The 24,254-nt window shown below is 38.1% G+C and overlaps 1 protein-coding gene across 1 annotated transcript; it reads left to right on the plus strand.

The window, feature by feature from the left end:
• Nucleotides 1–1,576: 1,576 nt before the first annotated feature.
• Nucleotides 1,577–22,632, plus strand: APPL1 (adaptor protein, phosphotyrosine interacting with PH domain and leucine zipper 1). Its single transcript, XM_079316684.1, has 22 exons — nt 1,577–1,723; nt 5,906–6,004; nt 6,494–6,553; nt 7,310–7,381; nt 8,157–8,244; nt 9,350–9,391; nt 10,207–10,265; nt 10,733–10,879; nt 12,300–12,382; nt 12,485–12,643; nt 13,391–13,579; nt 14,057–14,099; nt 14,734–14,790; nt 15,324–15,415; nt 15,962–16,144; nt 18,539–18,588; nt 18,967–19,141; nt 19,244–19,280; nt 20,641–20,787; nt 21,021–21,071; nt 21,423–21,512; nt 21,696–22,632. The coding sequence occupies exons 1-22, from the start codon at nt 1,670–1,672 to the stop codon at nt 21,843–21,845; spliced, it is 2,127 nt and encodes a 708-aa protein (XP_079172810.1). The 5' UTR covers nt 1,577–1,669; the 3' UTR covers nt 21,846–22,632.
• Nucleotides 22,633–24,254: the final 1,622 nt, after the last annotated feature.

Raw genomic sequence — 24,254 nt, forward strand, 5'->3', positions numbered from 1 at the left:
TATATTTATAGGTCATGAACCAAGGTTAATGTCCTGTCACATGGTTGCAGATACTAAGTAAGATAACCCTGAATTATTGCCCTTATTGACAGGGGAAGGGAGAGGTGCTGTGACTTGCTTCAGTCAGGTGAGTCACCAGCTGAGCTGGTAAATTAATTGACTGAACAGTATTAACTTGGAAATTTCTTCACCACTCCCTACAGAGAAAAACAAAAGAACACATCAGCAAAAAAAAAAAAAAAAAAAAAAAAAAAAAAATCCCACCACCCAACAAAAAACGCAAACCAACAAACAAACAAACAAACCCTCAAAAATATTTATTTGTTTGCAACTGTCCTTTATCTGTTTTTAAAGGTAAATCATAACCTGATACAACATGAAGAATGGTCTCCATAGCAAGATGCACAATCATTATTGTTTGTTCTGCTGAATAACTTCATGGAGTTTCTAATCTGGTCTTAGACTGAATTTACCTGGTCCCAAAAAGGCAAAACCAACAACGGAACAGAGTCTTTTTTTTTCTTTTTTTTTTTTTTTTTTTTTTTTTTTTTTTTTTTTTTTTTTTCTTTCTCTGCTAGAAACTATCATAAAGTCTACCAAATCTTGCTCTCTAAAGCTACCTGAAAGGAGGCTGTAGCCAGGTGGGGGTCAGTCTCTTCTCTTGTAAGAAGTGACAGGACCAGAGGAAACAGCCTCAAGTTGTGCCAGGAAAGGTTTAGATTAGATATTGGGAAAAGTTTCTTTATGGGCAGGGTGGTCAGGCACTGCCAACCACTATCCCTGGAGGTGTTCAGAAGAGGTGAGGATGTGACACTTGGGCACACGGTTTAGTGGTGAACACAACACAGGCTCAGTGATCTTAGAGGTCTTTTCTAACCCTTGGAATTCTACAATTCTAAGAAATTTCAGAGCTGAACCAGTTCACAAGTCCAACCAATTATCCGTTTTGATTCCAGTGAGCCCTCACAGTAGTTTTAAGCATTCTAAATTTGCTGCCAACCAATAGCACCACTTATTCAGTCTAAGAGAGCAGAGGTATTTTTTCTAATCAGAACCTTTCCTGTCTCAGCTTAAGGCCTCCTGTCTGCACAGAGGAAGCAAGCACAGTAGAAATGACTGGCAGGGTTATCCCTCCACAAGGCAGAGATAAGAGGAAACTTGCCAGAAGGGATGCTCCAGATAACATGACAAGAGTGTCAAAGATGCTCTATAACGTCAAGGACCCAACAGGCCTCCCGCGCTGTGGAGTGGCCCCCAAGATAATTGTCCGTGAGGAGACGCAGCAACCCCCGGGGCACAGGCAGACAGGGCTGGGAGGACACTTTGCCTGGCAGCCATGACCCGCAGTGCCGGGCAGTCACCTCAGCAGGACCGCGGCCGCGGCTGCTCCGCTCTGCTCCGGTCCCCACACGGAGCCGCTCCCGAGCCGCCGCCGGAGCCTCGCCCTGAGGGGCCGCGCGCGGCACCCGCGCTGGGCCGCCGCGGCTGCGCGCGAACGGGCGGGGCAGCCAGCCAATGGCAGCCGGGCAGAGGGGGCGGGCGGGCCAATGGGGAAGCCGTGCGGGGGGGCGGGACGTCCGGCGCGCGGCGGGCGGGGCGGGCGCGGGTCGGGTTCGGCCGGGCCGGCGCGGGGGGAGCGGAGCCGCGGGGGCTCAGCGCGGCCGCCGCCATGCCCGGCATCGACAAACTGCCCATCGAGGAGACGCTGGAGGACAGCCCGCAGGTGAGACAGCCCCGGCGAGGCCGCATCGGGCCCACCCCCCTGCTCGCCGGGCCCAGCGCTGCTTCCCTGTCGCTCGCGGCCCCGGGAGAGCCGCGGCGGTGGCCGTAAGCGAGGGGGACGCTGCCTGCTACCCGCGGCTCGGGTTTTCCGGCCCGGCCGCGCCCTCGCCGCCGCTGCCGGCAGTGCTGCGGGCCGGGAGCGGGGCCGCGGTCGGGCCCGGCGCTGCGGGCGCTGCGGCAGCTCCGTCAGGGCAGCGCCGGCACCGCTCCCGCTCCCCACCCCCGCACCCAGCCTCGGCTCTGGGCCCCTCGTGACCGCACAACCCGTGCTGCCTTCTCAAAACGATTTTTCCTCTTTGTTTTTCACAAAGGTGCATTAAGGTCCGATAGACCCGTATGAAAAGCAGGTGCTGGGTGAGGTTCGTGCGGAGAGTAGGTGGGAAGCACATGCTGCCCGGAGGCCTCTGCTTGCTCCGGTTCTTCTCTTGTGTTGCTGCCGCCTCATCTGTGTCAGCGATGCTCTTGTAGTGCACTGGAGTTTCTTTCTGAAGTAGCTAATGCTTTATTCAGTTCCTCTGGTTTCTCTTGCTGGCAGTAGCAATAGCAAGTCCTTGAACTGTGCTTCTTAGATGTGGATAAAAAGTTTGCAATGTATTTTCTTTTATGGCAGCCTTTTGAATTAAGGTCCTTGTTCTCATGTGTGGTTTACGTAGTGAGCAGGATGTCCTACATTGCAATAGCCTGTGCATTGGTAGTTTTAATTCCTTGGTCGTAGGAAGATAAACTTTCACTTGTTAAAAAGGGAAATTTAGCGCCTAAAATAATAGCAATTTTAAGAATTCTATTTCAAGTGGATGGACTTCTTTAGAAAGGCAAGAGAAGGCCATGCAGAAAAGCAATCATTGCTTTCCAAAGGACAGTGCCCCAGATAGCTCAAATGCTGGATGTGAGATGAGATCTGGCCCCTAATGTGAGTTCTGGTCCAGGGGCCAAACCTGCTGTCACCTCATGAAGAGGAAAGCACTTTTAAAGTCTTATAATAATACTGATTTTGAAATCATTTCTTGAAAGTCTGTTCTTAGAATAAGGAAGTCAGAGCTATTTGTATTTATAGGAAATGTCAAATGTAACATGAACTTAGGATCATCTGAGGATATTTGGGAAGCACATGAAAAAAATGTTACTTATTGGAATTTTAGTTTTAATTCTGGAATCTTCCATGTGAGGTTATTTGTGATACAGACAGGCAAAGCCTAATTCAGCTCAATGTGTTCGAGATGCTTAAGGAATTGGATTTTCCAATATTGTCTTCTGGTTTTGGTAGAAAATTTACATCTTTCCGTCAATTTGATATTTCAGGTGAATTTTCGGAGCCAGTTCCGGTAGCAAGGACTCAGTGGTTTTCTCTTAGTTTAGTTCATTTGTTACATTAGTTAATTTGTGTTACTTTGAAATCAATGCAGTGGAAATGGCAACAAATGCTGCTCGAAAAAGCAGAACCCTCTCTGGAGGAGTTTTCAGGACTTTGATACATTGATGCTGGAATATTGAAAAGCTCCTCTGCCCGGGTCGTTGTTTAGTGCTGCACTGTGGGCTGGAGTTACTGTTTTACACACTGACTGTAGATATACAAATGTCACAACAAACTTATTCTGTGTCTGAGGGAAGGAAAGGCTTTTGAAAAACGTCCAAACCCATTCATTTCCTGTTGTCACAGGATAAAAATCTAACCACTGTGCTTGTCAGGCTTAAACCAAACTCCAAGTTTACCTAGTCTTTTGCTATGCAAAACACAGCAATTTACGCATTAATTTAGGACATATATTACACACATACTCACTGTGTATTTAGGGAGAGTTTCTGCTCACAGTGATTTGCATTCTTGGCACAAAAAGCCAAGAGACTGGTAGCACAGGCTCTGTCTCCTGTCACTTGCAGTGCCCTCCATCTGATGGCATAGAAGGCTTAACACTGGTTCCTAACCTGGGGGTTTGTTCCTGCAGCCTCTCCCTGGTCCTTTCCCATTTGCTTGCTCACCAGTCATGTGTAGAAAGGATCCTAAAGAACATGCAAAATGATGCAGAGTTTTACTAGAAACATAAGCAAGCAATAACTTTAATTTCCTTCTAAGCAGAAGTCTGCCATTTTATTTACAGTTTCAGGTTAATTTCTTCCCATCAGTATCATATGATATTATTTAGATGGCTAAACATCAATAACTGACATTTTTAAAATAAAACATAGACTTTTTTCTTTTTCAATGTTCAGTTTTAAAGAGTAAGTATAATCCAGAAACCATATTTAGTACTCCCTTAAAATTACAAGCTCAGGTTTATTTATGTTCAGGTTTAAAGGTCATGAGTATATAATTCAATGGTTATAGCACCATGTAATTTTTTCTTTTGCATTCTTTCATGTATATCTACTTGTGGGAGAGTCAAGGCTGTTAGGATGACACATGTTGCCACACCTGGCAAAGATTTGAGTTCTCCACCTCTTTCCACTTGTTTTATAAACTAGAACCAGCATTAAAGCTATTTATTGTGCTGATTATGCTGTTTGTATTTTTTAGTATTTAAATATCTTTTAGGCATTATATAGCATGACAGTAGTTGTGATACAGCCAGGCATCTAATGCAACTTAGATAAAAGCATTTCACATCAAAAGAATTGTTAAATAATATAATTTGTATTGGTTTAATATGTACTCTTTGATTATCATTTAAAAAAAACGAAAAATCAGAAATAGCTGAAAAATACCTTCATGCATCAAGGGGAGATGGACTAATGACTTCAAGTAATTTCAAGACAGCTTAGGGAAAACTAAAAAATAGAATTTCCAATTTCAAGTGTTTGACAATCATAGTTTGGGAAAAAAACCAATTATGTGCTTATGATTCTTTCAGTTTTCTGTCTGGACATTAATTTTAGTGTAAACCTAGAAACAAAGCATGGTCCTTTTGCTGAAACATTGCTCAAGTATTTCCTTTGTGGATTTTGCAAGCGTTGCTCCTGCTTCTACAACCAAGCATCCCAACCAGTGTTTTAAGAAAAGCCTGTGCAGAGTTACTGGGACATCCTCTGCTTTTCCCCCTTTGGGGTTTTTGTCTTGGTGGAAGGAAGCCATTCAAAATGCTCATGGTGAGGAATAAATTTGCTTCCAAGTGCAAAAAGGATGCAAGAACATGCAGTCAGCATCTCATTTAAGCTTACAGGTAAATGACACCTGAGCAACCTGATTGCCTTCTAATCGAGTCAGTCATTTGGGCAGAAGGGAGAGCAGGGGATGTCAGTCACCCTGACTTAGCCAAGAATTCTGACATGGTCTGGCAACATTCTTCTGGCCAGAAGGGAGAGGTGTGGACTGACCTGAGTGGAAAAACTGGCTGGATAGTTGGGCTTACAGATGGAGACCAGCATTTTAGTCTAATAGGTGGCCAGTGATAAAAGAGGTCGATTTTTGAGGTGGATGTTGTTAAGCACCATGAGTGATGCAGGCAGTGCAGTTGGACACAGGAGTTATCAGGCTTATGGGTGACACCAGCTAAAGAACAGACAGACTGACAAGCTGGGGTGAAGACACAAGGACAGATCTTTTCACTCACTTTCAGTGGTGACAAGCATGTATGTTGAGGACAATCAGATACAGGTTGCATTGTTAGTTTTGGTCTGGTGCAGTTCCTCAACTTTTGATCAGAGAATTGATGGTTATTCCACAGGTAAATTATAGGTCCAAGCACAACCAGCAATTGCCTGTGTTCAGGTTGGACAGTATGGGACAGTCACAGCCTTTATTTGGATCTCACTGCAGAGGAAGTATGTGTACCTGGCAAGCTGTTTAATACCAGTAATCTTTACCCTACTCCTTAGGGATGTACCATAGGGAGCCCAGTAGTTGCCCACAGTTTCAACATTTAACAGTTGTCCATCTCTCTTGGCCCTTTCTTTTCTGAAAATGCATTAACATAGAGGTAGGCTGACAGCAGGAGTAAGGCTGAGCTTGGATATTTTTAAGATTCTTTGGCATGCAACAGGTAGCATTCCTTTAAAGATCATTGGAAGGTTTATAAAATTTTCAGTAATGAAACTTGAAATAATGGTGTTTAAGTCGAAAATTCCATTATATTTAAATTCTTCTCTTCTAACTTGTCATGTTCATGTTTTGGCTGTTTGGTTGTTACAGACCCGCTCTTTGCTGGGAGTATTTGAAGAAGATGCTGCTGCAATATCCAATTACATCAATCAGTTGTTTCAAGCCATGCACAGAATATATGATGCTCAGGTAGTGTTAATGAAATTCTTGAAAGCATTATAAAGCTTTGGAACCATATTTCGTGTTTCTTGCTTTTTTTGACATTATGATGAGCAATATGCTTTTCTTTAATTTCCATATGCTTTAAATGCAGAAGTGAAATAAAGTAAGAATGAAAGATTATTTTTCTGTATGTTATGGAGTGGTAAAGACTAAATTGTTGTGATTCTTTTTGCAATGATGTCTGTTCTCCAAGTAACTCCAGTGTATTTCCCAAGTGTTTCTAAAATGTTGTACACACTAGAATGATCTATATATATAATAGTATGTATCAAGTGGGAGGTTATTTTTTTACCCACAATATATTCCTGTTTCACTCATCTAGAAATAACTCCACTTTTATGCCAGAATCTATTTTCTATGTTTTTCTAAACATTTGAGATTATGGCTGTCTTTAATTTATATATACTTTAACTGTTAGACTTGTTACTGATTTTCATGTTCCCTTTTTTTAATCAGAATGAATTAAGTGCAGCAACTCATCTGACTTCAAAGCTTCTGAAGGAATATGAGAAACAGGTACTGCATAAATCATGTTGTCTGTGTGTGGTCAGGACTGTGTATTTTTGTAATCTTTTATCTTCCTGAGCACAGTGTGGAATCTATTTAGGTTTGGTCCAGATGAAATTAACTGCTGTGGTTGGTGGTTCAAATTGTTGCCAGAAGAATCTACTGTCTTTATTCCAGTTCTTCCAACTAAACCAGAATGAAGTTCCTCTTACCATGAAAATTATTAATAGCTTCTGAAATATTTTACTTTTGCATTAGTTTTTTGAGAATTGCTTAGGGCAATTCTGGTTTGTTTTGGTTTTTTTTTGGTTTTTTTTTTTTTTTTACTTTATAAACCTGTTTACCCTTAAGTGCTTAAATATCAATAGCCACAAAGAGAACAGATTGCATTGCAATCTCCACATTACAACCATTACAACCAGAGAGTAAATACTCTGACCATAATTCCATCTCTGAAAGCACAGACTGTGGAATCCATAACTTTCTTCCCTTCTAACCTGAACTATGAAGGGTTCTTTGTTTGTAGCTTTGCTGCTGGGTCCCCTTTTCTGAGGTTAAAAATGTTAAAAACAAAAATTTGCTTCTTTTAAGAGGGTGCTGCTCCCTATTCTCCTTTTCAACCTAATGAGGTGAACTGCTTCAGTGTATCTTAACTGTGTAATATTTTAAAATAATAGGATACTTGATATACTCAGAGATGATTAATCCAGTTTTTGTGAATGGCAGAAAACACTGCAAACAATATAACTCTTTGTGCCTTTTCAGCGTTTCCCACTTGGAGGAGATGATGAAGTCATGACTTCCACTCTGCAGCAATTTGCAAAAGTGATTGATGAGGTAAGTGCTTGTATATGCTTTGCTAATGCTGTCAGGTACAGACTTTAACTGCCTAATTATTCCTTTTTTAAGCCAGGAAGTACAGAAATGACATTCATTTGTCAACAAGGTAACAATTAATTGTATATTGCAGCATCTATTTAAACTTATTTAACCTTAAGATAAAGAATGAATTCAGCAAAATGAGGATACACTGCTGAGAAAAAAATGTGGTTTAATTACTAGAGATAGAGCCAAAACCATTACACAGTGGCAGTTAGCAACTATGTACATGATGGAATTTGTATTGCCTAATTTCAGGTACCTGACTGACAGAGGACCCTCCTGCTGTCTCTCTGACACTGCCCCATAGGACCAAACTGAGCACCATTAAGAGCTGAATCAGGATTTTTGCTGTGATCCCTCTCCTCACTTAAACAACATTTTAGGAGAAGGATCACATTTTGTTCTACCTCTGTGAGCTGTGAAAAATGGACTGTGACATAGCTGGAGAGAAAGTGGAGAAATAAACTGACTAGTTAGGATGAATGAGGCCATTTTTGGACATGATCCAGTAACTTGGAAAAGTTAAGACAAAAACTAAACTCTAAAGGTTTTCTGTAGAAAGCTGATGATAAGATTTGGAACCTAGAAAGAAGTAGCTGCAATAAAAGGAACATACAAAATGTGTTTGAGTTGTACATGTCATCTCTGAGTGACACTGATGTCCACCTACTGTGATTTGATTTGGTCTCAGCACTGCTTTCCTAAGATTTTCTTCTTTTGTCTTTTTCAGCTCAGCTCTTGCCATGCAGTACTTTCAACTCAGCTTGCAGATGCAATGATGTTTCCTATTACCCAGTTTAAAGAAAGGGATCTAAAAGGTAGAGGATTTGACCAAATACTGTCTTTGATCAACAGTAGCAACAGTAAAAACATAGCATTTAATAGTCATAGCTCTTGTTTCACTAAATAGAATCACCACTTACTTTTTAAGCTCTCAAAAGTATGCATATCCCTATTTAAAAAGAAAACTAAGTTATTTCTATTCATGAGAGTATTCCAGTTGAACCTAACATTATTATTGTTTCAACAAAAATTTACTTCTATTAGGGAAGCACTTATTTTCTATTCAAGATGAACAATTAGCAGCTACTCAAAAACATTAGGAAAGAATAATTTTCAGATAATTTGCATTTTCAGGAAATATTTGTATATCAGATCATAACGTCAATATAATTGCTGGACTAAGCTCAAAAGGCCAAGTGCCAAAGTTGTAGTACTTACTATATTAAGATTAACTGAAGAGGCATCCCTGAGGCAATAATCACAAATGAAATTTTCTTACTGGAAGACTTAGTCACCAGCTGTTGTAGTTTGTTAATGACCCTACACTTCTTTATGGCCTTCATAGGCACTTCCTGGACAGTTTTTTTGTATTTGCTTTACCATAAAGTTGCCCATGGCTCTCTGCTGGTTTGTATTGTAATATGGCACAAACCACAACCAAGATCAGAACAGGTGTAAGGTATTGTGCTGGTTCCAGTTCCTGACACAGTGAGACAATAACCAGGTGGAACTTGGTTTCCTGTAGCTAGGAGGAGTCCCAATGTGTTCTGGACTTTGATCTTCCCCTCTCTGTGCTTCCATTTGCCCAGCTCAAACCAGAACCCAGATTGGAACTACAGGTGATACATTTGTATTGATGATGACTTTCAAAGACTTTTGAAAAAGAAATTCCTCCTTACAGTATTACAGTACTGTTTTGCTTTTTTGTTTGTTTTAATAATTAGTAAGCACAGAAATGGTCCTCAGGCCCCAGGTAGGAGCAGACTTGCCTGGCCATGTAGTGCCTGTACTGGTAGCTCAGTATGGTACAAGGTGTTACCTTCAATTGCTCAGTAGTGACACTTTACATAAGAAACTGTAATACATGACTGTTTCATTAATAACAACTGATTTAAATTGTGATATGTTGTTTTTTATTAGAGATATTAACTCTGAAAGAAGTTTTCCAAATTGCAAGCAATGGTAAGTGTGAAGTACTTAATCTTATCAATATTACAAGACAACAGTATTATTGTTGATTATTATTTGTACTTAACTACTGGAGTTAAGCCTATAGTCTTAAAGTAACTAATTAAGGTGTAATTATTCTGAGTGACACTTAGGCACTCAACTTTCCCTGGTTCACTTGTAAATCCCTGCTTTATGTACTGAAGTATTAAGGCAAATTGAAAGGGTTTTTTTTTACAGCACATTAAGTGTATATATGATTATGCCACCAAAGTTACAAAAAGAGTAAGGTGCTAGCTTGCTTCTTAAAGTCAATTTTTTCAGTAAAAAAATTTACCTTCCTAAAGTGAATTTCATACTTCTCTTTCCTATTTTCAGAAGTTATTTTTTTAGCTGTCTCTGATATATCCATATAGAGAACTTACTATTTAAGTAAGATTCTACTTCTCTCAGTGAAAATTGTTTCATTGTTTTGGAAGCAAAAAAGATTAGATACAGGTTTTCATGATGTGAATTTTCCCTACTTTATGGACAGTTCTTCTTTGAAAAATACTTGATGTTTAGGAAGCTTGTAACAATTTGTCAACATTTGCATCTCATTAGAATTTTTCTTCAGCACAAGTATTTGTAATTTGTCAACATTTGCATCTCATTAGAATTTTTCTTCAGCACAAGTATTTGTTGCAGTGAAGGGATTATAAACAGACAAGAACAATTCCTCAAGGTGTTACTATGACAAAACTTTACATTCAGCTGTGTAACACTGATTTAAAAGGTTTCATAAGTCATTAATTTATGAAATAATCATAAATTCTCTCTTGATTACTTAGACCATGATGCTGCCATTACCAGATACAGTCGGTTGTCAAAAAGAAAGGAAAATGAAAAGGTTTGTAAAACAAACTTTTAATATAAAGATTTTTAGAGAAGATAAATAATTTTCATTTTATATCTATTTATGATGGAACACAGTGTATGGCAGGTTCTGTCTGTGTGATATTTGATAGTTTGTTTTAGCAGTCTAGACAGAAAAGCAGGTTTCTCCCATACATGCCTGTCCTGTAACACTGACAGTGCTTTAGGAATAATATTGTGATAACATATTTAGTTTGTTTTTGTGAAGAAATAACCATACTTTCCAGGTAGAAAACAATGCTGTAATTGCTTTTCACATATCTCATGTTTAAATTAAAGAAGCAGAATTGCAAAGTAAAATATGTAGAAGCTGGTGATAGAGGGTAGAACATGACTGTGGTTTTTTTCCATGCTGGCTGTAAAGCTGCCCAGAAGGCATGTGATCAATGCCAAGTCTCAAAACTTTCCTGTTTTTCCCTCCCCTTGTCTGTGTCTCTTCAGATCAAAGCTGAAGTTACAGAAGATGTATATACTTCAAGGAAAAAACAGCATCAGACTATGATGCATTATTTCTGTGCATTAAATACTCTCCAGTACAAAAAGAAAATTTCTCTGCTAGAACCCTTGCTGGGATACATGCAAGCTCAGGTAATTTCAGATTCTGAAAGCTATAGGTCTGAAAGATGTAAAAGTACTTAATGAAGTTTGATATACTGAAATCCATTGCAAGCCCTCTTGTGCAGTCCAAGGAAGGAAATGGAGAAAAAGACCCCACCCATCCACTTCTCTGAGTTTCTGCAGCTGCTGCCCTGCTGCTGCCATCAGTTAGCACTGCTCATTGCCCACTCACTGCAGGAGTCTCTTCATGAGATGCCCTCACTGCCATCAGAGTGTCTTTTAGCAAAGTCTTGGTGACAAATATAATGGTTAATTGTCCCTCAAAACCCAGATGGCTAGATTTGATGTAATGCCTAGATTTTCACTGCTGGGCACTTGATTCCATGACATGGAAGAGCTAATCAGCTCTTCACGCTTTCATGCAAATCCATAAAGAAGTTAACCTTCTTAACAAGTAACATGGAGACAGTTAAACTCATTCCCATGGCAGCTGTTCTGAAATGAGATAATCATCAAAAGCCACATAACTACTGTATTCAGTCAGGGCTGTGGAAGAGCCAGAATGCTGAAAAAACATTCTGGTTTGGTTTTTCTTAATAAGTTCATGATTGGTTTACTTGAGGATGGGTGCAACAGAAAATGCAACCATCATAAAGATATTTGGACAGACTTAATTTGTATTTTTGGAAGTATGTCATTAAGCATGGACTTGGGGTTTTTTTTGCAAGTCAAGCTTTCCAGCATCTGGCACTGCTACAGTGACCTGAGTAGAAGTTAACTTCTGCATGCTGTCTGAAAGCTTTCTAAAGGCAAGAACTTTTGCTTTCTTTTGAAACTTTGCAGCTTGTGTGTAAGTGCCAAGTTCTGCATGTTTTGTGCAGTAAAGTAAGTGCAACCTGTTGCTGAGGTGGAGCTTTCTGCTGAATCTAAGAAACGGAAGGGCAGGACCATGTACTGGGGCTTCCTGTTCTGAGATTTCTCACAGCTGACCTCAATTTAGCTGTGACACATTTTCTGGCCCGTTATGGAAAACCCTGTGCTTAAAATCCATATTGCTGTTAGTTCCCTATGGATGGCCCTGGACAAATTCTCACAGGCTCATTCTGTCTTATGAGCCCCCAGTAACCCCCCCAAAAGAACAGTGAGCAGAATGGTGGGCCTGAAAAAGGACAGAGAGACCTTGGGAGTTTTCCCAGGACAGTTCCTGTGTGTTTCTGAATTTCCTCCAGGCAGCTCTGTTCATGTCCTTGTGATCACAAATCCCACTGCAGTGCCAGCAGCAGCCTTCACCTGCAGCCACAAATGCAGATTCTTTTTGTAAGAGGCTTTGGTGGGAATGAGGGAGGAAAATAGACTTCTCTGACAAACTTTAATCTCCTATGACTTTATTTGTTGTTAGTGTAGTTTTATTAATGACTGAATTCTCTCTTTTCCTACTTTTTTTTTAAAGATAAGCTTTTTTAAAATGGGTTCAGAAAATCTTACTGAGCAACTGGAAGAATTTTTGACCAATATTGGCACAAGTGTACAAAAGTAAGTTGGCTTTGTTGAATTTTGAACTTGTATCAAGAATACTTTTTCTGTTTCTACTTATTAATAAATTACCTTTGTTAATAGCACATTTTTTTATCTTAGTGTTCGCAGGGAAATGGATTGTGAAGTAGAAAACATGCAACAAACTATAGAGGACTTGGAAGTAGCCAGTGATCCACTGTATTTGCCTGATCCTGATCCTACAAAATTTCCTGCTCATAGGAATCTAACACGGAAGGCTGGCTATCTCAATGCAAGAAAGTAAGAGTAACTTGTTATTTAAAAATTCCAGAGTATTTAATTTTGGGAAAGGAAAACTAAAGAAGCTGAAATTTTAGATGTTAGCTATGCTATTTTAGAAATTTAGTTGAATAAGTGACATAAGAGCTATTCTGTTTCTTTTCGTGGACTTCTTCACCTAATTAGTATTAAATTCATTGTTACATTGACATAATGTCATTCAAAGTATGCAGAGTATAATTATCCTGATTTTGGTAAAATTTTGCCTGAATTTTCACAGTATATTAAAAAAGGTTTGAGAGTGTAATTTCTCTGTATCCTAACTGGGAAGTAACAGGATTCCATCTATCAAGATTGTTCTGGAAGTTCCTGTTAAAGCTTTGGGATTCAAATTACTAATAAAACATCATAATTTTGATCTAAACAAGGCAAAACACTGTTAATCAAAATACCTTTGGAAAGAGCTTCTAGATTCCATGCAGCAGTAGCTCGTTGTCCACAGGAGGGAGCTATGCCTTTAAAGAAGTCCAACAACTGTTTTTCAGAGCTGTTAAAAATAAGTTGTAGCATTTAGATTTTTTAACTGTAATTTATATAATAAGCTCCAAGGAATTAAAAAAAGAAATTGATTACTTTTACAACAAGTGAAGTAAAATACTTACTGAATGAGGCATGAATTTCTGTATTAGAACATAATTGAAGCAACTAATATTACTGTGTTGCTGAGCAAAAAGGGAGGCTAACTGAGGACTTCTTTTTATCTTTTAGCAAGACAGGGCTGGTGTCTTCCAGTTGGGAGAGGCAGTTTTACTTCACTCAAGGTGGAAATCTGATGAGCCAGGCAAGAGGTGATGTGGCTGGGGGACTTGTCATGGACATAGACAATTGCTCTGTCATGGCTGTGGACTGTGAGGACAGAAGATACTGTTTTCAGATAACATCTTTTGATGGCAAGAAGTGAGTGGTCTTACATTGCTCTTTCTTGTAAGAAGTACTGTACTCACTAATTAGAAGTAGAAAGATGGTCTGCCTTGGGCCAGATGTTAGTTTGATATATTTTGTGCGTATTTAGAAGCAAAATCTGGGATATCCTTTTAACTGTTAAGTGGTTTTTTGTTTATAAACTCTAATGTAGCTGAGTAGTATTCCAGAATAAGAGTATAGTAATCAGTTGACAATCATGTATTGTTGCATTTTGTGAATTCTTAAGTATTGCATGGACACAGAATTGTGGTGCTCTTCTGTTTCCTGTTGAAAGGAAAGCATAGGTTCCTCCCCATCCTAATTAAATGTTGACTGCACTAAGCACAAACACAATCTTCAACCTTTCATAACTTGTTCAGTGTGTAAATATGAAAAAATAATTTCTTGACTGACTGCATTTGTGAGGCAGTTTAAATACACAAAACTGTGTTTTCCATTTTCCTTTTTCAGGTCTTCAATTTTACAGGCAGAAAGTAAAAAAGATTATGAAGAGGTAAGCTTATAGGAGGTGTGCATGGAGGCTAGTGATTTTCTGCTGCACAGAAAGAATACTTTCCTAACCATAGCTGGATACTGCATATTTTTTAAAGTTTCTACTTATAAATAAATTATCTTTGTTAGTAACACCTTGTTTATTTATCTTAGTGCTCCTGTTAGTTTCCTCCTTGAGATAAAAGTAGAAAAGCCAGAAACAGGAGCAAATGGTTTTCCAGAGCAGAGAGAGGAAGCAGATTCTAGCTTGCAGATGTAAGAAAGGAGCAAATTCCACAAAAGCTAAACTGAATATTTATAATGAATTGAGGAAACAATGTCATCTGCAGCACAGAATAAAGAACAGAGAATCCTGATGAGGTTTTTTAAAAATTCCTTAGAATTGTGAGTTAAGCTTTTTTTAGTTGAATTTTAGTATGACTAAAATAATTTTTGTGCATAAAATCTGAAAATGCAAGGTGCAGTCTGCAGGTGGCAGTGAATTTAATGGCAAGCTGGGTGTGCAGAATATTTGGCTCCCTGAATTTACAAAGAAAGTAGAAAAAATGCTGAAACTAGCTACTCAGATATTCAATCAAGTTTGTTTATAAAACACGGCAAATTAATTTATTTTCTTTTTTCTTGTTCTTTTTCAGTGGATATGCACCATAAACAACATATCTAAGCAGATATATCTAAGTGAAAACCCTGAGGTAATTTTACTAAAATGTGTAGTTATCAGTAATATGTTAAAATTTATATTTATAGAGTAAATTCATATTGATGCAAACCTATATAATTATTTTTGCCTTTTAAATTAGGGGAATTGGCCCAATCAAAAGTGTTTTATAACAGAGCATGTATCTATATATCAAGTGTGTCTTCATGGGTTTTAGTTCACAGTTGAGGGCTACATTTCTCAAATCAGATTTTTCTTTTGGTTTTCCTGACTACATTTGCTTATTTTGCCAGAATTATCACTGGAGCTTTTCTCTATTGCTGCCTTTTATTAGCACTGGCAATTTTGTAAGGCCAACATGCTAATTTAAATTGGGAAAGTTAACATCAGGATATGTGTTTGAAGGAAAGTTAGAAGAAAATGCTGCAGGTGTGCTGGTAAAAATTTAAGAAGGCAAGATTCTCATGAAGGGTTGAGTTTATAACATCTCCCAGTTGCATATAAATCAAACCTGAAAGTTTATTTTGAGAAAAATGTTTTCAGTATTTTTCCCCATCTCTGCTGCAGGAGATTGCTGCCCGTGTGAACCAGTCAGCTCTGGAGGCTGTCACTCCCTCTCCTTCCTTTCAGCAGAGGCACGAGAGCATGAGGCCAGCTGTGTAAGTGAACCAGCAGAGGCCATCTGAGGTGCACATATGAAAACAAAATCCTGCATAAAGTTCCAGGGGGAAAAAAAAAAAAGCCTACAGAGCTTTCTGTGATCAGAACTAAATCTTTGATAGACCAGAGGAAAATTTCCTGAACACAACTCTCACTGCTGAAGCACAGTTGAGCATCCATTGTTACAAATAATCCCAATGCCAGCTGGTTGGTTTCATCGTGTTCTGTTGTATGATTTCATGATGAGATTTTTCTTCATGTGTCCAACTCCTGGAAGCATTCCTCAGACTGTATTATACTTAATATGTGATTATATATTGATGTTAAAACAATCTGATGCAATTATTAATGGAAGTAGCAACTTTAACTTAAATTTGACTAGGTACATGGATTTGTTTGCTATACCCTGATCTTCAGGGTTTTAGTTTTTGTTTTGTTTAGCATCTAAGCTCTGGAATATTGTATTGGTGTCCCCTATGGTTTAATTCATTATTAAGCAAGCTGTACTCACACAGCCTCACTTTGCCATTTTGATTTTGTTGCAGACAATCTCGTCCTCCTGCAGCTCGTACCAGCAGCACAGGGTCACTGGGATCTGACTCCACAGCTCTCTCAGCACTTTCCTTGGATTCCCTTGTTGCCCCTGACACTCCCATCCAATTTGATATAATATCTCCAGTCAGTGAAGATCTCCCTGGCCAAGCAAAATCATCAGGGCAATCGGGCAGGTAGGAAATGTAGAGAGACAGAAAAAAAAAATCCTGAATTAATGTTACTAATTAAAAAACAAACAAGAAAACCATATTTAAGATGCATCTCCAGCACACACATTGCCTTTTCCCTGACTGTCACAAATTTTGCAGTGGCCAGTGAAGCAAAACAATTTGTTAAACTGTTAGATGGAATCATAAAAAAAAAAAAGCTAAATTACATCACTAGAGTCAAGGTGTAGTTTTCTATTTTGCAGCAGCTTTTCTTGTTTTAATAGCCAATGCTTTTATTTATTGATTTATTTTAAACTTTTGATTTCACAAAGTATTTTCCTTTCCTATTGCTTGCTCACCCAGCAGCTTGGGTTATTTCCTCTTGGAAACTCAAGAGAAATTTGGTAGCCCTAACTCCAGGTGATGATGGCATACGATGACTCCTCTAAAGCTGAAAGGTGAGTGAAAATGGTCTAGGCTTCTAGAGTAATTTCACATACAGACAAGTAAAAATCATCTAAATATATCCAAAATATAAAAACATTTTCTCCTACTTGTTAGTATATTTGAGTGGGAGATGTACTGAAAAGCAAAGACCTGTAAATCATCACTGCATTTCTGGAGCTATATCTATTGAATTCAGATATTAAGAAAATGTAGTTGCAGAACCAGCTGCTCTTAACAACAAAAACAGCCAAAGAGATGAAAACTAATTTGTGACTCTTCACAAAAATGTGTTATATCCCCCTGCCTCTAGGAAAATACTTGAATTTTGAATTGCATCTCACAGATGTAAGGATTGAAATTATATATACACAACTATTTTTTTCCTTTTTTCAACAATTTTCTTTCTGTTGTTGTTTGGTATAGCAGGATAAGCAGGTGGCCTACTAGATCCTTCAGAATACACAAATTTTAAAATAGACTTGAACTGTATTGCAGGAAGTGGAAAGTTTAAGACTTAGCTGAATTCCTGTGGTAGCCTGGTCTAGCTCAGTTGGTCAGAGCTTGGTGCCAGAAGCACCAAGGCTGTGGATTCAATCCCTGTATGGGCTATTCACTGGAGAGTTGGACTCAATGATCCTTGGGGGTCCCTTCCAACTCAGAATATTCTGTGATGTCATCAGTTTTAATTCTAGTCTAGAAAATAGTATTTTTCATAGCAGAAGTTATAGAGTTGAGCTCTGTATTTTCAATTAACCACTACCTTCAATAAAGAACTGCAGTTTTTGTACAGATAGGTAACATGTTTGTTATTAAGAAAGTACTTTTCTTGGTTTCTGATACTGATGACATATATTTAAATTTTATTTTTGCCTTTTGAGAGATCTGTGAGATTTTGCTTTTGCTGTTCCAGTTTAATATTAAACAATAAGAAAAGTTCTGAGCAATAGAAGATGCTAGTAGAAAGAATTTGCTTTTACTGTCATTGCAGAGGTCAGCATTTAATGGATGCTTCTTGATTGAGTCCATGTTATCTAAACATTGTAGCAATGCCTTCTTGGCTTCAATTTAGAAAAATTTCATTACTTTAAACCAGACATCATTTAGTTAAAATATTTCTGATAATTGATAAAATAAACTGGCAGTCAGTATGTGTGACTGAACAGTATTTTTCTCATAGTTGTGAAATTTGCTTTTAGAACACTAACTCTCGAGGTGACACTTTCACTAATCCCATAATAAACCTAATTTGAACTATACTGAACCCTTGTCAGTAGCTTTTCAGCTACCAGTCAGCCACAGAGAACAGGTAATTTCCTCTACAATTTTAAATAAAGTATCCCCATTTCCTGTGCTCATTCCTTTATTGTTTTTGAAAAATGCAGACTTGGAAGCCTAGAGTATTTTCACTTTTCTCTGTAACTGATAGTAATTCTGTCTCTGAGAGCCAGAAACAGCCACATTTCTCTTGACCCTCTAGGAGTAAAACCCCAGTGATGTTTTGAAAAAGCTGCATTTGAAACAAACCCAGGGCTTCTCTTGAGTAAGTAATTCAAGACCTTGACAGTGATGAGAAGTGGGTGCTTCTGTGGAGTACTGAAAAGGCCTGGGTTTTGGCTGAAGCTGTTTTGTGAAATTTCATCCCCTAAAACTACACCTTTTCAAATATTACCAGGGTTTTGGTTTGTGCTTAATTCAAATATATATTTTTAAAAAAGTGAGCAAAACTTTCTATGGCAGCAATAGGACAATAATATCTGGTGTTTTCCCATAATGTGAGTCCTCAAATAGAGCAAGTTATGTGTCACTCCTGGTAAAATTGCTTCTCCTTATGATTCATGATACATTATTCCTCCAGATTACAAATTTGTGAACTCATTATATGCTGGTATTTGACACAGCTTGAGACTACTGCACTGTCCATGAATGGTTCCTGAAATCTGACTCCTGTTTCATGTTTTCATTTTTTAATAGACGCACAAATCCTTTTGGTGAATCTGGAGGCTCAAAACCTGAAACAGAAGGTAAAACAAAAATTTCATTTCAGTGCAAAATAAAAATAAATTTTGACAATTACAGTTCTGTTTTCATCTCTAGTGTCTCCTAATTTAACACAATTTTAAAAATGCTTAGTTACGTTGCAAGGTATTTGATAAGTCAAGTTAAATCTGTCTGAAAATCTACTGTAAAAATGATTCATTGCATCTTTGGTATTTATTAGCCAAATGAAAAGATGTGTGATGTGCTGTGTAGTAACTGCACCTCTAATTGCTAAAGTTGGGGCTGTCTTTTTCCAAGTTAGCAGGACTTTGGAGTTTTCCTGACTGCAGTCAACTTTGATTTTTGAATGGAAAAATCAAAATGGAGTTTGTTTTTTTTCAATAATTTTCTTTTTTTCTTAGATTCCATTCTTCATCAGCTATTTATTGTAAGATTTCTTGGCTCTATGGAAGTGAAATCTGATGAAAGCCCAGACGTTGTTTATGAAACAATGCGTCAAATACTCGCAGCCCGTGCCATCCATAACGTTTTCAGGATGACAGAATCACACTTGTTAGTCACTTGTGACTGTTTAAAGTAAGTTTGTTTCTGACTTCTACTGATGTTTATTTACAGAATTATCTTTTTTCTCTTTGGTAAAATTTACTTTCTGGTTTGTCTTTAAAAACAAATTTTTAGGTTAATTGATCCACAGACACAAGTTACAAGACTACGAGTAAGTAACTTTCATTTTAAGATAAATACCAAGCAATGTCATTCTTTTACTTTAAAAATATTATTTTTAGGTTATAGCAAAAATCAGTGATAGTATGAGATTTTCAGCCAAATTTCCAGTTCTATTAGGAGACCAGTGCAGACATTTAGATGCAAATCAGGTTTAGGGGAGTGATTTCAATAGGTCAAATTGGCTTTTGAGACTCCCTTCCCCCTGTGATCTGAGAGGGTAGAATAGTAAAGAGAGAATGATGGAATCAATCATTTAATGATGGAATCACATTAGTTCTGAAGTCCAAGAGGCTTTGTTTGCTTTTTGGTTTCTCTGTTTTGTTTTGGGGTTTTCTTTTTAATGCATAATTGCCTTGAGGGTATTGAATAGTTTCTGATTTCGCATTTTTCTACTTACTTACTCCTTCCAAGTGTGTTTTTTTATAAAGATCTTGTTAGGCTATCAAATAAGACCAATTTAATTCTTTAGTAATAGCAGTCTTTGTTTTTCATATTTCAAAACTACTGCCTTTTTCCTTTTTTATACACAATTTATGGTCTGTCATTTAATTTTTTTTGTGTGTTTTTAAAAACACTGGTTTTTGGAGGCTCTGAATTGCTTTCCTTTTCATAAAAGAAAATTTTGAGCATGGAAAAATACCTTGATATTTAAAGTTTGACATTAGGTTCAAAAATGCTCCAAAGCTGTCACCTTTTACAGGTGAGGTACATCAACTGAGAGTGTCCCCCATATGCTAAATGCAAACATCAAATCCCAGGAAAAAAACTCATCCTGTCAGTTTATAGCAGCTGTGGTAGGGACTCTCAGAATTTTTAATTTTCTTGTTTGATGAGTCTTAAAAAAGATAATTTGAAGTCCAACCTCTTTTAGGGATAAGAATGGGAAACAGTTTTCTTGTAACAAACTAATGAGAGTATGTGATTTGTATGGGTTGGGGTTTTTTTTTTTCCTTGCTTATTTAATTAGGAGAGCTGAGCTAATTGCAGTGAAGGTTTTTGAGAAGTAGTGCCTTTACATGGAACTAAATATTGAAAGCTTAGTCACAAATGTAACTGTAATGAATGATTAAAACAAAATAAAACAGGAGTGTATCCACTTTTAGGAAGATGACTGACTCACACAGCCAATGTGGTCCCTTTTTCTTACATGGAGTGTGCTTTTTGACGTTTGCTTGTCTTTGAAGTAATTTAGTCCTTGCTGTCTAATCTGTTTGTGTTTCATAATTGCATTTGGTCAGGTAACTTCTTGTGCTGTGTTTGTTCATTAATTAATGTGCAGTGTATTGAAACCTTGTGTGGCAGGTATTTGGAGTCAGTTTTAATCTCTCCATGTCTGATCCTTTTGGCAGTTTCCTTTGCCCAATGTAGTGCTGTATGCTACACACCAGGAGAATAAGCGTCTGTTTGGATTTGTGCTTAGAACCTCAGGAGGGAGAGTGGAGAGCCACCAGACTTCCATCTGCTATATATTTGAATCAAATAATGAAGGGGAAAAGGTATTGGTGATGGTTTTGACTTGTATCAGTTGTGCATATGGATTCCAAGATATATTCCATTCAAGCTGTCTAAGGCATTTCTTATGAAAATGTTTTTTATATTTTTTACTGAAAAAGTTAAGCCTGTCATTTTAAGTGCCTGAAAATGCTTTAATGTGCGGTTGTATCTAATTTGGGACGCTGGCTTAAATTTAAAGGCATTTTTAATTATTTCCTATCTATTTTGTGTTTAGATTTGTGACTCTGTTGGACTGGCCAAACAGATAGCTTTTCATGCAGAACTGGTAAGAATCTTTTTGGGGCAAAGGATGCTTGGGAATGGAAGAAAGGGTACATTTAATACGTGTAATAGATTGCATTCTGCAAGATGCTTCTAGACGCAGCAATACTGTTGTGTGTTTTGAGGGATTTTTTTTCCTGTAATTTAAATTCACATGAAAAGACTGACCAATATCTACTGTGTAACAATATTCAATATAGGATTAATTTTGCTACTTTTAACAACCATACCAGTCCTTCAAAAGCAGAATAATTAAAGCAGTGATGTCACAGTCTTGAGCAAGCTCATGTCAATCAGTAGTGTCTCAAATATCTCAAGCTGTTGTTATAAATTTATTTACATTTTTGCCCTTTAGGATCGAAAAGCCTCAGAAAAGCAGAAAGAAATAGATAGAGTCAAAGAGAAACAGCAAAAAGAACTGAATAAACAAAAGCAAATTGAGAAGGTACCTTTCATCGTTATTTCCTAATATTATGTTTTTTCTACTTACTTTCTTTTGCAGTGTTGTCCAAAGCTCTCCACTGATAGTATTGAGAGATCATTTAGAAATCATAATAATGGTATCCTGTGTCTGATGGTTGTGAGGGTAATACTCTGTTTCTGATTTCCAACCCTCTTCCCAACTTAGGACTTGGAGGAGCAGAGCCGGTTGATAGCAGCTTCCAGCAGATCCAACCAGAGCAGCACAGAAGGACAGTTTGTAGTCCTTAGCAGCAGCCAGTCAGAAGACAGTGATTTAGGAGAAGAAGGAAAGAAGAAGAGAGAATCTGAAGCCTAACATTGCCTGCTTCATTAAAATTGGAATAATGAATATATCTGGTGAAATGGCACAAGTTCTACAAGAGGTGAAATGTAGGTGGAGGGTCTGTCATGTTATAGAAAAGACTTCACAGTGTATAGACCCTATTACACCTTGATTTTTCTTTATTAGTCAAATGATTTCCATTTCCTGTCAGTATAATTTCTCTTGTATGCCAGACGAAGCATGGTGATGCTGCCATGTTTATTACAAACATGTTTTCTCAAGGCTTCTCTGCAGTATGGAAAAAAATGTGGGGCTTTTCCCCACTTACCTTTGTTCAACTGACTGCTTTGGAAACAAAACTGAAAAGTCATTGGCTTTAACAGCATCACTGAAATTTGTTCTTTACACTGCAGTATGGAGAACACCTTGCTGGAAACAAAAGTGGATGTCCAAATAAGACAATGCTAAGCTTTACCCAGTTTGTTGCACATACCTGTTCTTAGATTTAGGAAGAAAAATCCCCATTAACATCAGTGAGATGTGCAATAGTTCTAAACAAAAGGATATTTTTTGTTTCCTTTTGCACAGTATGATACTGTTCCAATTTTTTTTTGTGAATACAACACCAGAATCTTCTTTTAACAGGAGAAAAAGATACTGTCAGACCTAGATAAGCGCTGATGAGATGCAATTGAACTTTGCTGCATAAGGAAAAGCATTCTTCATCAAATTATAAGAGTAATGTATATAGCCTTGTAGCACAAGTGCCATGTTCTTGGATTTTGCCCAGTACTTGGAATAAAAAGCTGTAAACCTTTGAGTTCATTTTTATAAAACATGCTTAGAGTTGCAGGAACATATTGAATTCCATCATATGAAAATCTTCTGCATATGTAAATGCCTTGCTGCTAGTACACTAGATCTACTGAAAATCAGTTGAGGCTCTTTAGTCTTTCTATGATTTTGCAAACAGAATTTACCAGTTGTGAAGTAAGAGATGACACTGATCCTACATCCTGGAGTCAATTCTGGAAAGCATTTTTCAAAGTGGTGTCTGTTTACAGCTTGTAATCTGCACTCCATATTCCATACCCTGTGTAATATTTATTTTGTATAGTATTAGATGTGCATTCACTTTTTGATCAAGAAGAGAAATCTTGTTTGAAGAGAAATATTTATTTTTGCACTAATTCCTATAAATATTAAAATCCAGAGGAACAGAAGATAGCTCTCTAATAGTGGCATGAAAATAAGAGGATATGTAGAGAGAAAAGAATATACTTATATTCCAAGTTATAATATAACAGTTATGAGTGATTTACAGTTCATTGCAGGGCATTTCTGGTGTTCAGGAATGGAAGCAATTTCAGAGTATCTCCTTGGCAGCTGGTGGTGGCCCAGCCCTTCCTAGTTGGAGTTGCTCAGTGCTGATAAAATAAGTGAGGAATCTCAGGTCGTGTCTTCTGGATGGGTGTAGGTGCACAGAGGGCTCTTCTAACTCAGGGGAGTGCCCTGCATTGCCCAAGCTGGCTGCCTCCTCCTGCCAGGAGCTCTGGGCAGAGGTGGCACCACAGCCTGGGCAGGGGCTTGAGCAGCCACCAAAGGGCTCTGCCTTGAAAAAGGAGTGGGGGAGGTTGAGGAACAGGGAGCTGCCAGGTGCTCTTCCTGAGTTAGTTACCAGGTCCTGTTCCAGTACATTTTTCATCCCCAGAGTAGCCAGTCACTTGTAGAAATAACTGCTTTTGCTGTTGCCCAGTTAGGTTACATAGTATTGCCCTGTGGCTGGATTTGGCTGGCACAGTGCCACATGGACCACACCAAACTGAGGCTTCCTTTAAAAGACAGTGGCATTTTTATTTCATATCTAGGCTTCCATTCTCAGCTCCCATTTTTAAGAGACTATTTTTATTATTGTCAACAAAAATGTACAGAGAGGCACCAAATCCAATTTTTTTTCTCTTGTAGTGCTTAAATCAAGGCTTACAGAGAGTAGCAAGGCAGTTTGTCTCTGCAAATTATTCCAGTTCATGTTTGTTTGTTTTTGTTTACTGATACTTGTTTTCTATCAAATAATATCACAAGGTAGCTCAAGGTTACTGTGTCTTGTAACTTTCTCAAGTATTTACTGAAGCAGTTTGGAAACACAGGGAGCCTCTGATTTCAGTGATCTCCACTGTCCAGAATGCAGTCCTCAGCTTCTCAGAGAAGGACTAATTGTGTTAAGCACTGGAGCTGCAGTAGCTCAGACTCCAGAGGAAGGACAAATAATAGACAAGCACTCATGAAAAAGCATTTCTGATGTGCAGCCTGTTTTGCATTAGCCTTACTGAAGAAATGTCAGAAAATAGAATTACAGTATTTTTCTCAAAAACTACCATTACTCATGTAGCTATAAACCTGCAGGAAGACAAGCTAATGAAGTTAGTAGGTGAATTTACTCTC

This window comes from Erithacus rubecula, assembly GCF_903797595.1.
Source record: "Erithacus rubecula genome assembly, chromosome: 13".
In the NCBI taxonomy this organism is placed as follows: Eukaryota; Metazoa; Chordata; class Aves; order Passeriformes; family Muscicapidae; genus Erithacus; species Erithacus rubecula.